Source organism: Octopus bimaculoides, chromosome 23 (assembly GCF_046866305.1).
Source record: "Octopus bimaculoides isolate indiv1 chromosome 23, ASM4686630v1, whole genome shotgun sequence".
Lineage (NCBI taxonomy): Eukaryota > Metazoa > Mollusca > Cephalopoda > Octopoda > Octopodidae > Octopus > Octopus bimaculoides.
Genome location: NC_142950.1, coordinates 6,340,255 through 6,357,406, shown reverse-complemented (window position 1 = coordinate 6,357,406; position 17,152 = coordinate 6,340,255). Strand labels below are relative to the sequence as shown.

Genomic DNA, 17,152 nt, shown 5'->3' with positions numbered 1-17,152 from the left:
TTTGGCAATGAAGTTTTCCAAGAGAATCTCCAAAGTGCTCAAGTTTTTATGTACATGCATTACAGCATAGTGTTGCATCATTGTGGTATGGAGTCAGGTTTTCAAACAAGCAAAGTGTGCTGGAAATTCTCTTGCTTGAGGCAACAGACAGGCTTGCAACATGACAACATTCTTATCGCAAAGGTGGTGCCCCAGCATGGCCGCACTGTTGGGGGCTGAACTCAAAACCAAGGAGTTACAAGAATGAGTTTGTTACCCACAGCACCACACTTCAAAAAAAAAAAAACTGCAATGAAAGAAAGAGTTAAAAAACAAAATTTTTGCAAAAAAATAGGAAAAGGACAGAAATAAAATCTCGCACATCTTGGTTTTGAACTCGTGATAAAGACTTTACAGATCAAATCAATCAATCAATTAATATTTGAAGCCAATAACTGAGTCACTAAATTTTGTTAGTGGAGACAAGTCACTTTTAATTTTCTTTTATTCTTAAGAAAATGATTTAATTTAGTTTCAGTAACAGAGTTAAGCAGGTTTTTTTTTTTTCTTTTTCGAATTTCAAAATTTTGGTTTCAGGAGGAGGAGGAGGAGTTGCCCTTGTTGTTATTGGTGGTGGTGTTTATGCTGTTGTTGTGGTGGTACCTTCAGTTCTCTAGAATTGTTTGTTTTTGCGAGAACTGACGTGTAAAACAAATGGCAAGTTTAGGTTTGGCACTGTGCTGAGCTTAGCATTTGATGAACATGTATTATATATATTTGTATGTATGTATGTATAAAATATATATATATATATATATATAAATATATATGTGTATATGTATGTATGTATATCTATATCCATATCGATATGTATGTGTGTATATATATTTATACCTATGCATATATCTATGTCTATATATATATGTGTGTGTGTGTGTGTATATATATATATATATATATATATATATACACAATTATACATATGTGCATGCCTGTATATACACACATATTAATACACACAGAAATAGATAGAGAGAAATACTGATAGAAACAAAAAGAGAAGTTTAAAAAAAAAAATCTATGAAAACAAAACAACTAAATAATAAAATAAAAAATAGTTTAGTGATTATGAAGCGGAGATGAAATTTCTTGCAATTATCTTTTAAGGAAATTCCATCTCAACCCCGTCCCCACCTCCTGTCTCATTGTTACCATTTTACCAATTACGGTTCTGAGACAGACACAATTTGCTTTGATTGATTCCTTGTTTGGTCTGATAAGTGAGGAGTGAGATGGGAGAGAGAGTGAGAAGGGGGAAATTACTTATTCAGATGTTTTTTCTGTGAGGTTTTTTTTTTTAACATTTCTCTCTCTCTTTCTCTCTCTCACACACACATACACAATCTTCCCCTCGTGCTTCAAACTTTAATTCTTTGTCGTATGTGTGTGTGTTGGAATATATTTATATATATATGTATGTAAGTATGTATGTATACATATATATACTTCAGTGGTGACTCCGTATAAATCTAGTAAAGTGAACGTGTATTTTCAAGCTGATTTAATTTCTGCCAACACTAACTTCAAGTATGTAATTGCAACCAACAACTCAGGCTCCTTTTATTGAACCTGGTTGCAGTTCGTTTATTTTCATTCAGCATCTGGCGGTCATCATTCGAAGCAGACATTCTCTCGACATATTTCACACACACCTGACTCAGACTCAGATGTTACAGCCCAAGCTTTTACCTATAATCGTAAAAATGAAAAGTAATCCAAATTCAATGTTTTCTTGAAACAATAAATTTCTATAGAGATTAGGATTTAAATTCTAATCTATGAAAAGTTTCCATTCTACAACATTCTTAAAGGAACAAAAATTATCCAGCAACTCAGGCTAATACGAATGAGCCTGGTAGGTGTAAAAGACTAACTGGCATCTCTTGTCAAGAGTACACGCAACAGTCGGATCGCTGTTATTTGTTCTAGTTGTTAGGGGTGTTGCACTCATGATCACGTGATCGTGGTTTCAATTCCTAAACCGGGCGGTATGTTTGTGTTCTTGAGCAAAATACTTCGTCTTATGTTACTCTGCGAACACTTCGACACCTGACCTGTGGTACCCTGTGCACCTGTTCAGGTAACATCAATTTGATGGAGAGAGTGAACTAATGCGCGGCACGAACACTCGATCACAATAAACAAATCATTTGTGCAGGTCGTTTGGCAAAAACTCAACACTCATGAAGTCTTCGACGGGAGGGTCCGTCATTATATATTATACTGTGTGTGTGTGTGAGCGAGAGAGAGAGAGAGAGAGAGAGAAAGAAAGAGAAAGAGAGTACACACGCTGGGTATGACTTTAAACTACATTTAGTTGTGAGGTTCTGTATCAGGAGCTCCAGAGTTTTTCAAAAGTGCTGAACCACCCCCTAATCACTATTGCTTTCAGGTCTACACTGACCCGAGTAGTAATACCTGTCAGGGTCCCAGGTTTATGTGATGACAATTGATCCTAAGTGTGGGGACACAGAAATACCTTTGGTTGGTGTCAGGGCACCCAGTAAAACCTCCAGGAGTGAGGGATCCTTTGCTGTTGTCACAGCATCCTTCTTGGAGACGGTCACTCTGTAGTTTCCGGTGATTACTGGTCATCTTGCTTTGGCCTGTCCCTAGGGTACTAATCATAGAGACTCAGAGAATGATACTCATGCTGCACAAGTGGTTATCACTAGAATCCAATGACGTACAGATATGTCTCTTTATGGTGTCCTCATTTGTCATCACATCTGCTGAAAGTCATATGAAGTTAGAAAGGAGCGGCGTCTGCACACCAAACCAGTTCAAAGCGCAGACAGTAAGTTAGAACTTTCGTTCGTCACCCTTGCTTCTGTAACGGGACTAAAGAGTCATCTGAGAGGGCATGGGTGGAATGTCAGAAATGAATGCCATTGACGAGGTTGGTGGGAGTAATTGGAGAATATGCTTGATACTGAACTCCATGCTGGAAACTGCTTTGTTGATGAAGTGTTTGGGTTTGTTGGTATTATTGCCAAAACGGTATCCATCTTCACTATTCACAAAGAGCAGTGGATACTGGAGTGCATTGTAGGATGTAGTAATTCCTACAAAACCTCTTGGTAAACAATATTCTTTGTTTTCCCCTGTGGAACAAATGCAAATGGATTTTTTTTTTTTGCTTCCCACTCAAAGTAGCCAACATTTAATCGCTTGTGTGAGAAGCATGACTCTTCTTAGTGAAGTTCTATTACAGACAGTGTTTGACCCTGGGATTTATTGATAGACATTACAAAGCTGATACAAATAGGAAACTGCACTCTTCTGAGTGAAAAAGGAATTTCTGCTCCCAGTGGAAAGATAGGAATTCTGGGTATGAAAATATACTCTCTTTTTCCACATCCAGAGAGAATGATGGCCACAATAACATGTGGCATCATCTTTACCGCCAGTTGTGTCGCATTGCTGAGTGTTGGTGGATCAAAATCCCTCAATAACATTACTGGAGTTCCAATCTATAGGGAGATAGTCCTGCAGGCTCCAATGAATTGAGAAATTCTGTTGGACAATTTACTACCTCTTCTGGATCTGGGATTGTATCAAATGACTTATAAATGTGAGGTCTTCCGGGAAGGTATTGCAGAAGCTGTTCATTAATTTTACTTACAGTGCTGTTTTTTGGATCCAGTATTGCTCTTTCACATAGCCAATTGAGATCGAGATAATTTTTTGACCAATGGATGTGAGGGAGACAATCCATTTCAGAAAGTTACTTTGCAAAGAGTCAAAGAGTTACCTCCCTTCTCGCACATAACTCAGAGGGTGTGTTATGTGAAAACTTTTAAGAGTCTAAAGCCATCCCTGGAACATAAGTAATGTATGTTCCCAGTTTGGAGAAAGTCAGTTGTGAACTTCAGAAGTTATGCGGGTTTACACACACACACAAACTCACATATATATAGATATATAAACACACACACATATACAAACATATGTGTATATATACACGCATGCATACACAGAAATTCATTCGCACACACCCACCCACTCATACACACACATACTTGTGCATTTATGACCTAAATCCTATTTTTCTCACCTCTTATTCTTCTTTCCTTTCCAGCACTCCTATTTTCCCTCCCACTCTTCCTCGAAACCGTGTTCTTCGCAACATCATTGGCGATATTTTAATCTCCATTGATCCCACAAAACCATGTTTCTTTTTTCCTGCATTAGGAAGGGTATCTAGTTGTAAAAAACAGGTGGAAGCAGATATTGGGACTTCATGCAGCACAATCCTACGGGTATATTGGATCACGTCAAACTGACCATCCCATCCATGGAAGAGTGATGTTAAATCATTTATATACTGATATATATATATATATATATATATATATATATCTGTATTTCTGAATTATGGCTACCATTAGTTTCATGTTAAGAAGAGTAGGAAAAATCCAAGTATCTTAACAATTTTTCTAGCCGATCACATGGAGAAAGGTGTTCACCTCCATTTTGGAAAACAACCTCATTTCATTCATGAGGTTTCTTGTAAATTTGCATAAATGAAACAATGAAATAATGAATCAAGTGACATTACTCTAGAAGGTATTTTGGTGGGGTTTGTCTCTGAATGACGTACAACCTCAACATACAAGTACTAAAACACTATGCCCAAAACAAAATCAAACAAATAATACAAAAACAATTAAGAAATTTACCGAAAAAGACAAATCCACTGCAGACAAACACACCCCTCATATGCCTTGTAGAGTAACGTCCCTTGATTCATTGTTTCATTTACGTGAATGAACAAATATCCTGTGAACAAAACGATATTGTTTTCCAAAATGGAGGTGAACACCTTTCTCCATGTGATTGGCTAGAAAAATTGTTAAGATACTTGGATATTTTCCTACTCTCCTTAACATGAAACCAATGGTAGCCTTAATTCACAAATAAAGAAATTATTTATCCACCAATGCAGTGTTGAGCACTCATTTCATCATTTTACATTTACGTATGTATGTACGTATGTATGCATGCATATGTATGTATATATATATATATATATGTGTGTGTGTATATATATATATATATATATATCATCATCATCATCATTCATCGTCGTTTAACGTCTGCTTTCCATGCTAGCGTCAGTAAATAGTGGGGTTGTGTTAACCGCACGTGGAGAAATAATAGGAAAATGAAAAATAATAATAAGGCAGAATGCTAAACTGGAAGCATATTTTAATAAAGATTTCTCTAACTGGCTTTCATTGCGAAGCAAATTTTCAAGAAGAGGGAGAATGAAAATGTTTTTTACAAAGAAGTACAAAATGAAGAAAATATTATATAAAAAAAATAATATATAAAAAAATAAATATACCAATACATTATATTGTCTTTGAGCTTTTGAAGTTCAATGGTAATTCATGTAGATAATCGTTGGAAAAATAAGGATGCATGAGAATTGAGAGTTGTGTTAGATTTAAAAAAGGGTTAAAAGTTTGTGTTAAGCAGGAAGTGTGTGTAAGGGGAGACAAATGTTTTTAGTTGGAGTTTTTGAAGAAAAGAGTTCATAACTCCAACTAAAGACATCACCTTCCCTGCTAAGGGTTGGACACAAGCCTTCGTTCGAGGTGGTGAGTTATCATACTCCTATTGCTTCGACTGGATTTTAGTCTCAGGATCATAGTGATGGACCCATGTTTCATTCTGTGTGATAAGTCTGCCGAAAAAGTCCCCTTTGTTTTCTTGGCACATTACCAACAGAGCCTGGGTGCAATTGACTTGTTCCTGCTTCTGAAAAGGTGTGAACATCCGGGGAATCCATCTTGTAGACAACCTCCACACGTGCAAATAGTCATGAATGATTTTTTTTTTCCATGGACCCTACATTTATCTTCACTTCTTCGGTTAGTTACTGAATAGTTATGTAGCGAACCTTCAAAATGGCAGCTTCCACTTTATGGATGGTGTCGCCATCAATGGTGGAATGTGGCCATCCAGGAATAGGAGCATTTTCCACCGATGTCTGACCATGTATGAACTGGTGATGCCAGTGCTTGACTACATCGTATGATGGTGCATCATCACTATAAACTTCTTTCATCTCATTGGAAGTCTCTTTTGGTGTACAACCTTTCAAGTATAAGAAGCTGACCACTGATCTGCATTCAACTGCCTGCATTATAACTGCTTAGTCCACTTCAGCAGCCTTAAAAGACAAATGAATACTAGTAGAGAGCTACAATTTACAATGTGACATGTAGAGACATGTATGATTATATTTGTCCAAGTTCTGTTTCCTGCAATAACCGGAAGTGGGTCAGGAGAAATCGTTAATGAACACCCTTCATGCACGTGTGTGTGTGTGTATGTACACACACATGTATATATGTGTATATATCTATATATATCTATATATCTATATTTCTATCTATCTATCTATATATATATATATATATATATATATGTGTGTATGTGTGTGTACACACATGCACATGTGTATATATAGAATAAGTGAAACACAGGCACACGACTGAGTTGAAGGCAGGTTTACTTCTGCCTTTTAGCATGTAAAGAAAACGGTGTTGTAGCAGTGTACACAGCATGTATACACTGCCTACCTTGCCTATCTTGGCGGCACGCCCCTGGTGTATATGTGTGTGTATGTACATATAGTGAGCTAGATAGATAGACAGAGGGGGGAGATAGACATATATACACATACATATATGTATGTATGTATAAATATGCATATGTACCTACATTCACTTATGTATATGTGATCTATCTTTCTCTTTCACTGCTTCTCTCTCTCTCTCTTTATATGTGTGTATCTCTCTCTCTTTTTATATGTGTGTATCTCTCTCTCTCTCTCTCATATATATATATATATATATATATATATATATATATAGAGAGAGAGAGAGAGAGAGAGAGAGAGAGAGAGAGAGAGAGAAAGAGAGGGCATACTAATGTTTAAAGATGTATGAAAACTTCCTAAGTACATACATTTATGAATGTCCATATACATAAATGCACATACATACAAATACACACTTTTACACACACATAAATATGTATGTATGCATGCATATATGTAAATATATGCACACTCGCAATGTATATATGTGTGATTGTGTATGTATGTATGTGTAGGTATGCATGTGTGTTTGTGTTTGTGTATATATGTATGTTTCATGGTATTTCTGTTAGTTTTCTTATAACCAATCTTCAATATTTCTCCATTTACATCTAATTAAAAATAATATTCTAGCACCGAAAATGCCAAATGTTGTTCAGGAACTCAGAATATTCTAAGAATAATTGACTCCATGTTCTATTCTGTTCTTCGCAGAAGAATTTGCTACATATTTTTTTTTTGTTTGTTTTGTGTTTTTGTCACCTATTTATTTTCAGACTAATAAATTCTTCGAGAGTGACCCCAAACACAAATGAATATAGCAACAACAAGTGCACAAATAAGGTTAATGGGAAGAGGTGGGGGGAAGGATGGCCAAAGACAAAAAGATGTGTTTTGAGGAGTGGTCACAGTTAGAGTTTTGTGAGAGGGGTTCAAGACAGGGATTAGGGTTAGAGTTTTGTGAGAGGGGTTCGAGACAAGGGTTAAGGTTAGGGTTTTTCTGTTATTCTTCCACTGTTATTCTTTCTCTGCTATTCTTCCTCTGTTATTCTTCCTCTCTTATTCTTTCTCTGTTATTCTTCCTCTGCTATTCTTCCTCTCTTATTCTTTTTCTGTTATTCTTCCACTGTTATTCTTCCTCTGTTATTCTTCCTCTGTTATTCTTCCTCTCTTATTCTTTCTCTGTTATTCTTCCTCTCTTATTCTTCCTCTCTTATTCTTCCTTTGTTATTCTTTCTCTGTTATTCTTCCTATTATTCTTTCTCTGTTTTGTGAGAGGGGTTCAAGACAGGGATTAGGGTTAGAGTTTTGTGAGAGGGGTTCGAGACAAGGGTTAGGGTTAGAGTTAGGATTAATGATTGCGGTTGGAGTTGGGATTGGCAATTAGGATTAGAGTTAGGATGAGCAGTTAGGGTTGGTGAAGGCATGTGGCTTAATGGTTATGGTATTCTGTCTTACAGGATCATGAGTTCGATTTCCCAGCGGCACATTGTATTCCTTCAGCAAGACACTTTACTTCATGTTGCTCTGGTCCACTCAACTGGCAAAAGTGAGTTGTACCTGTAATTCAAAAGGGGAAGTCTTGTCACATTCTGTGTCATGCTGAATCTCACTGAGAACTGCATTAAGTGTACGTGTGTCTGTGTAGTACTCAGCCACTTGCATGTCCATTTTACAATCAGGCTGTTCAATGATCATATCAACTCGAACTCTCCTCATAACCGATGGAGTGCTAGTGAAGGGTTAGTGATTGAGTTTTGTGTTTGAGGTGCTTGTAGTTGGGGTTGACTGTTCGGGTGGGTTGTTGAGGTTAATGGTTGATGTCAATTACTAAGGTCAGTAGCAGGGATTAATGATTAGGGCTGCTAGTTAACGATAAGGGTTAGGTTTGGTGGTTACAAATTATAGTTAAGGTTAGTGTATGACGCTAGGGTTAGTGCTTGTGGTAAGGTTTGGTAGTGTTAGAGTTGAGGCTAAGGTTAGTGTTAATATGAAGGCACATGGCTTAGTGGTTAGGGTATTCGGTTCACGATCGTAAGGTCAGGAGTTCAATTCCCAGCGATGCGTTGTGTCCTTGAGCAAGACACTTTATTTCACGTTGCTCCAGTTCACTCAGCTGGCAAAAATGAGTTGTACCTGTATTTCTCTGTTATTCTTCCTCTGTTATTGTTCCTCTGTTGTTCTTCCTCTGCTATTCTTCCTCTGTTATTCTTCCTCTCTTATTCTTCCTCTCTTATTCTTCTTGTTATTCTTTCTCTGTTATTCTTCCTCTCTTATTCTTCCTCTGCTATTCTTCCTCTCTTATTCTTCCTCTCTTATTCTTTCTTTGTTATTCTTCCTCTCTTATTCTTCCTATTATTCTTTCTCTGTAGACGATTATATTCATTCGAGACAAGAACTTTCGAGGCCATGAAATGTCGGGTTATATAGATTATGCTCACAGACTGAAGACAGAAGACTTTGAGCCATATTTTCTTGGGAAGAAGCGTCTACAACCAAGACCAACAGATTTAAGGTAATTAAAAGCATTTTTGTGGGTCCTTTTTACTCCTCTCTAAATTGGCAAGTGAAAGGCAATTATATATTTTCTCACTGGCAATGTCTTGGTCTGTCTTTCATTCTTATGGGGGATCATAGGACCAACACAAACTCTTATTAATTGTACCCCCACCCCACCTCAGCCCACGACCACGACCAAAAACACATGTACCCCACTGCATAATGTGTGTCACCATCACCACCACCACCACCTCTATCATTATCACCATCATCATCATCATTGTCATCGTTGTCGTCATCATTGTCATCGTCATGTTTGTCGCCATCATCATCTTCATCATCATCGTCATCATCTTCGTTGTCTTCATATTTGTTGTCATCATCATCTTCATCATCATCATCATCTTCGTCATCATCATTATTATCATTCGCCTGTTCTTCTCCTCCTCGTCATCTTCACCATACATTATTGCATTCCTTACATTCTGAGTTCAAATTATGTGTTGAGGTTAACTTTGCCTCTTATCTTTAAAGGAAGGGGATCAATAGAATAAAGTAACAGTCAAGAACTGGGGGTCGAAGTAATCAACTAGCCCTCTCCCCTAAAAATTCCAGGCCTTGTGCCTATAGTATAAACAAACATCATCATCATCATCATTTATATTATCGATACTACTACTACTGCTGCTGCTGCTTCTATTCATGTTGTTCATTGTGATGTTGTTTTATGATCCGATGTACAATGTCATTCAAGTCTGCTATTTCCTTGGAAGTTAGAACATCCGCAAAGAAATCGGCATCATGTGACTTCACAAAGGAACAACGAAGTTTGAGACGTACAATAACAAACACAATTTTACACACACACACACACACATGTACGCATACACACACAGCCATATATATATAAACATATATATACATATTCTTATAAGATGAGTATTTATAAAATATATATAGGCATTTGTGAGTGTGTGTGTATTTATATACATTCATTCATACATGCATGTTTATATACATATAACGTGTATATGTAACTGTGCATGTGCATAATAGATATGTACAAAATAAATATGTTTATATAAGTTTGTAGTATATATATACATATATATATATATGTACATACATATATATATATGTGTGTGTGTGTGTCTATATATGTATGTATATATGCATGCATGTCTGTACATGTGCATATATCTATGTGTGACTGCCCATAACAATTAACTTCCTGATTATATATATATATATATATATACATATATATATATATATATAACTACATACACACACAGTGAGATATATTTGCACAGAAATACACATACTCACTTGAAATGTATGTTTGTATGTATGTATGTAGGTATGCATGTACATGTATACATACATGCATATATATATATATATAGATATAGATAGATAGATAGATATAGATATATGTACACTAATAAACACTTCCCTTTAATTTAGCGCAAACTTTTCTTCTCCTGCCGTCTATAGAATCCACAATTCTTTCCCCATTCTGTTAAATGGTTTATATATGGTGACACAGTTATTTAATACAATGTCAGACCTCGTGACACACATAAGGTACTGATGATTAAGAGTTCATACGTATATATGTACATATACGCATAAATATTTAAACACTTCCATGCATATATATATATATATATATATATATATATATATATATATATATATATATATTGCATACATAGATATATGCATACTCACCTGCATACATACTTACATACGGGTGGGTGTGTGTGTAAATATACATGCATACATATACACACACATAAATGTCTATATATTTTGTATTTGTGTATATATCTATATATATGTGTGTGTGTCTATGCGCGCGTGTGTGTGTGTATATGTATGTATATATATGTATATATGTATGTATATATATGTGTGTATGTATGTATATATATATATATATATATGTGTGTGTGTATACATATATATATATACATATATATATGTATACACATACATATATATATATATATATATATATACATGCACACACTCATGTGTTTTAGTGTGTGTAAATTTGACGTATGTATGTTTGCGTGTGTATGTGTATGTTCATACATGATATATATCTTAATGTCTATAAAAATAAATACTTTTGTATGCAGGCATGTGTGTATATATATATATGTATATATATATTTACACACGCACGCACACACATACACACATTCAATATATATATATATATATGTGCATAAGTATGCACGTGTCTTTCATACATATAGTCACATATGCACACGCACACACACACACACACATGTATAAGTGCATGTGTATCTATACATACATGTGTGTGTGTGTGTGTGCAGAATTCAGCTGGAATTGTCTTCAGAAAATGGTGAGTAATTGATTAAAGAGTCTTGAAGATGAAAAGTGAAAAGTTGTGTTCTATAACGAGTGAAGACACCTGCTGTTGGTGTCTGCAAGTGTGCAGCTGCATATTGCACATACAAGAGAATAAGCTTGAGGGGATTATCTAACATTATTAACAACAATAGTGAGGATGCTACAGCATGGCCGCAGTCACAGTGCTTCAAAGATAGAAGGATGGACTTGAGTAGAAGCGGGTAATGATCATCAGCATTATCGACATCATCAACATGGTCATTGTTGTTGCCAACGCCAGCATCACCACTGCAGTCGCTATCGCCACCACCACCGCCACCATCATCATCATCATAATCATGATCATCGTTGTTGTCGTCATCGTCATCATCATCACCATCATCCATGTTAACCATATATGTACTACACTGTCAGTTGATGTATAGCCTAGCAATATATACATAAATTTATATATGTATATATATATATATATATATATATATATATGAAAAGGTTTGAAAATGCACTTATTTTTTAAAATATTTATTTACTTAACCGGTTTCACTTTTTTAGAAAAAGATTATCAAAAAGTCTTTGAGAATAATAAAAAATGTTAAAAAACAGTTTGAGTATTAAAATGCATATATACATTCTTTGATGATAAAATATATTTAAAGTATAAAGCTTTGTATGAACTTTGTAGTGTTACATACTGATTGTCACACATTCTCTGATATCAAGATGAAATTGTTAAAAACAGTGTATGAAAATACACATATGGAAAAATACATATGCATATTCTTTGATAATCGAATAAAGTTGAGGAGGAACTGACCTGGCTTTTTTCTATTGTGTATATTGAGGGAATGTTTTACTGTCTTAAGAGACAGTATGACTGGCTAGCTGTGGTGGGAGGGAAGAAGAGTTAAAAAGGATTTTTTTATTTTTGGTTGGTCTGTGACAGTCTGTCATGGTTCACTGGTTTTTGGGACTGGTTTTGTGCACATCTCTATGTGTGTGTGTATATATGTGTGTTTGTGTCCGTGTGTGTGTGTGCCGTTTTTATTGGTCCCAGAGTTTATTGTGGAATGTGTATATGAGTGTGTGTTTGAGTGTTTTTTGTGTCGGTGGGGATGTTAGGTGTGTGTACGTGAGAGTGTGCGTATATCTCTTTGTCTGAGTGTGTATGTGTTGTTTTGATCGTCCTTGTGGTGTGTGTGTGTGTGTGTGTGAGAGCGCAACCGTATGTATGTGTGAGGGTGTGTGCGTATGTGTGTGTATGTATGTGTGCATCTGTGTGTGTGCGTGGGAGTGTGTGTGTGTCTCTGTCTGAGTGGGTGTGTTGTTTTAAATATCCTTGTGGTGTGTGTGTAAGCAAACGTATGTGTGTGATGGTTCATATGTATGTGTATGTCTATGTCTGTATGTGTGCGTGTGCGGCATGTGTATATGAGTATGTGTGTTTTATCTATGGTAGGATGGTGTGTGTATGTGTGTGCACGTTTGTGTGAGTGTGTATGTGTGTGATTAATATTTGTTAGGGTGTTGTGTGTGTATGTGTTTGTTCGTGTGTGTGCATGAGTGCGTTTGTGAGTGCGTGTGTATGTGTATTTGTGTGTTTTTTGTGTCAGTGGGATGTTAGGTGTGTGTACGTGAGAGTGTGCGTATATCTATTTTTCTGAGTATGTATGTGTTGTTTTAATCGTCCTTGTGGTGTGTGTGTGTGAGAGAGAGAGCAACCGTATGTATGTGTGAGGGTGTGTACATATGTGTGTGTATGTATGTGTGCATCTGTGTGTGTGCGTGGGAGTGTTTTGTGTGAGTGTGTGTGTGTGTCTCTCTCTGTGTCTGAGTGAGTGTGTTGTTTTAAATACCCTTGTGGTGTGTGTGTGTGTGTGTGTCAGCAACCGTATGTGTGTGTGATGGTTCATATGTATGTGTATGTATGTGTACGTATGTCTATTTGTGTTGTGTGTTGGTGGGGGTGTTATGTGTGTGTACATGAGTTTGTGTGTGTCTCTAAGTATGTTTGTGTTTGAATTGTCATTGTGGTGCCTGTGTGTGTGAGGGAGCAACTGTATGTGTGTGTGTGTGTGTGTTGTATTTATTAGGTGTCCTTGTACGTTGGGTTTATCCAGGTGATGTGTATGTGTGTGCATGTGTGTTCCGTGTATGTTGGTACTGGGTATGCGTTTGTATGTGTGTGTGTGTGTATATATATATATATATATATATATATATATATATATATACACACACACACATACATACATACATACATAGAGGTATGTATGTATGTATATATATATGTATATGTATGCATGTATATATGTAGATACATCTCTATATACATACATTTATGTATGTGTATGTGTGTGTGTGTATATATATATAGCTTCTTTCTCGTATACAAGCAAAGCCATTGCTAGAAAGAATCATTGAAATGAGTCATTGACAATGCAATGTGACTCTTGAGCCTGGCCATAGATTTGCACATTCCATTGCATATTGCACTGCTGTGCTGGCTGGCAGAAGGAACAAGTGCCACAGTACAAAGTCTTTTGACGTGCCTTTTCATTCCTCCAATTGGCAGACACACGTTTGACATGTTCTCTTGTGAACAATAGCCATATCACAATTTACAAAGAGTTGATTCTTGTGAATTCTCTGCTGGCTGACCAAGCCTGCATGGCTCAAGCATTTATATATATATATCTGTGTTTGTGTGTTTTTATGTCAGTGTCTGTCCCCTACCATCACCACTTGACAACCTATGTTGGTATGTTTATGTTCCCGTAGCCTAGCGGTTTGGGAAAAGAGACTGATAAAATAAGTACGAGGCTTAAAAAAATAAGTCCTGGGATCGATTTGTTTGACTTAAACCTGTCAACGTGGTACTCCAGCATGGCCGCAATCAAATGACTGAAACAAGTAAAAGAGTAAAAGATTAACCCATTGCTCCTCCTCCCTCTCTTCCTTCTGTTGCTTACCCCCTTTTCTACTCTAGGTACAAGACCCAGAATTTTTGGGGAGGGAACCAATCAATTAGATCAACTCCAGTACACAACTGGTACTTGATTTATCAACCCCGAAAGATGAAAGACAAAGTCAACCTTGGCGGAATTTGAACTCAGAACATAAAGACAGACGAAATATTGCTAAGCATTTCGCCCAGAGTGCTAACGCTTCTGCCAGCTTGTCGCCTTACCCACTTTGTTATTTTTTCTTATGTTTCCTCAGGGAGGTAGTTATAGGTTTTCTTTCTCTCGATTATGTCATCTTTTATATATTCAATATGTTTTTTTGGTCTTTCTTTTTGATGGTATATATATATTTTTATTAGTGTTGCATTTGGTGAAAATCAGCAATGACATTATTACATTTGACAGTTTTATTTCCATTCGTATGAAATCAAGCAAGTGGTAGTGAGTTTAATATCAAGATAAATAGGGACACAGATAGATTGTCTTTCTGAATTACTTGTTTTGAAAGATTCAAAGACCACAGGTAGTTATTATTACGAAGAACGTCAAGCTTCTTAATATACCTCTGATCTGTCACTACATTGCTTCTCAATAATATTAATACTTCAATGTTTTGTTGCAGTTTCTACAACTGGGAGACTCAGACCTCCTCTTCTTGTCCAACACCAAACTATCAAGTAATTGCAGAAAATGTTCAGGGATTGATGTTCAAAAATAAAAAGGATCGCAAGATTATGAAAGTTGATCCGGGGGTAAGTTATGTATCTTTGATATTTTTACTATTTTACTATTACGTAGAAGTCATGTGATCTTGTGGATAAGGTGCTGTACTCGTGACTGTAAGTTTGTGGTTTCCATTCCCGGAGAGGATGACGTGTTGCGTTCTTGAGCAAAATATTTCATTTCACATTGCTCCAGTGCAGTCAACTGACAATGCTCTGTATCTTTGTGTGCATGTGTATGTATGTATGTATGTATGTATGTATGAAAGTTCTTCTTTTTCCCTTTTTAATTTAAAGTAAATTTTGACTGGTCACCTACTTAGTAGCAAGGTGGTGAAGGAAATCACCTTTTAATCATCATCCTTTAAATCCTAGAAGGTCTTGTAGATTTTTATGCTCCCAGATATCATGATCATTTGTAGCGTAGGAATTAAGGATTTGCATTCTTTCCCCAAGATCCCAATTTCAGCCATTATTTGCTCTAGACAGGTTGGTATGTATCCTGTTGCTCCAATAATAATGGATATAAAGTTAAAAGTGTATTATGTGTTCTGGATTTGAAAACTCCTGCAATATCTGCTTCAGATATTGTTTCAGTGTCACAATATGTGTTTCATATGACATCAATACAGATTTGAGACCATGGCCACCTTCCTTGCATGGGAAGTATAGCTTGTCTACATCTCCGTTGGTGTTGAAGTTTCCTGTAACATTGAGCGGCTTGCAAGTTCAAACATCTGAGTTCTTGCAGTGGCCGGTTCAGAGGGCCAAACTTAGGTATGAGGACAGGCACTTCAAAGGTATTGTGTGCAATATGCGTGTTGTAAACTAAGAATTTTGATGACCATATTCTCTTTACTCTGCTGATCCTCTCCTCATTTATGGGTCCATCATATCTGATATTCTCATCTGGTCCAACATACTTATATTTGTCACCTGACTTTAGAGGTTGTATTGTCAACCTGTTCATTTTTAGCTTTTCAGAGGACAACAACTTTTCCATGCCCAATGTCTAGAAAACTGAGTAATGAGATCCAGTTGCTGTATGTATATATATATGTGTGTGTATGTATGTATGTATATATATATATAGGCGCAGGAGTGGCTGTGTGGTAAGTAGCTTGCTTACCAACCACATGGTTCCGGGTTCAGTCCCACTGCGTGGCACCTTGGGCAAGTGTCTTCTACTATAGCCTCGGGCCGACCAAAAGCCTTGTGAGTGGATTTGGTAGACGGAAACTGAAAGAAGCCCGTCGAATATATGTATATATATGTATGTGTGTTTGTGTTTGTCCCCCCACCATCGCTTGACAACCGATGCTGGTGTGTTTACGTCCCCGTAACTTAGCGGTTCGGCAAAAAGAGACCAATAGAATAAGTACTAGGCTTACAAAGAATAAATCCTGGGGTCGATTTCCTTGACTAAAGGCGGTGCTCCAGCATGGCCGCAGTCAAATGACTGAAACAAGTAAAAGAGTATATATGCATGTCTACTTATTTATTTATATATGTCTGTCTGGCTGTCAGTGTATGTATATATCTCATTCACTCACTCCTCCCTCAGTTACTCTACCTACCTACATGTCTGTCTGTGATTCACGTGGTTTACCCACCTAATTTCTCTATTTCTCTTCTGCAGACTTCCTGTCCTGGTGACAACACGACGAGAACTGAGATAAAATCTCCCAAATACATACAAGTTGTACTCTATGACCACGTGACTAGACGGAAATTATGAAATTTCGGTGTGTAACTGATCGAATGAACGAACCAATCACCATCACCACCACCAACCACAGCAACAACATCAATGACATCAGCTACATAATAATACATGAAATGTTTGAATGTTCTTTAAATGTTGGTCTTATTGTATAATTTGAGTATTTCACTGTTTATGTTTGATGTAAAAATAAAAATAAACAGTA

At 36.5% G+C, this 17,152-nt stretch overlaps 1 protein-coding gene across 2 annotated transcripts in view; it reads left to right on the top strand.

Moving 5' to 3' along the window:
- Positions 1-17,152, top strand: part of LOC106868753 (cilia- and flagella-associated protein 299) — a 24,567-nt gene extending 7,415 nt beyond the window's left edge. For both annotated transcript variants that reach the window (XM_014914177.3, XM_089340565.1), the window contains exons 4-6: positions 9,025-9,167; positions 15,125-15,254; positions 16,864-17,152. In XM_014914177.3, the coding sequence (XP_014769663.1) occupies positions 9,025-9,167; positions 15,125-15,254; positions 16,864-16,962 (372 nt within the window). In that variant the 3' untranslated portion in view covers positions 16,963-17,152. The remainder of the gene's footprint in view (positions 1-9,024; positions 9,168-15,124; positions 15,255-16,863) is intronic.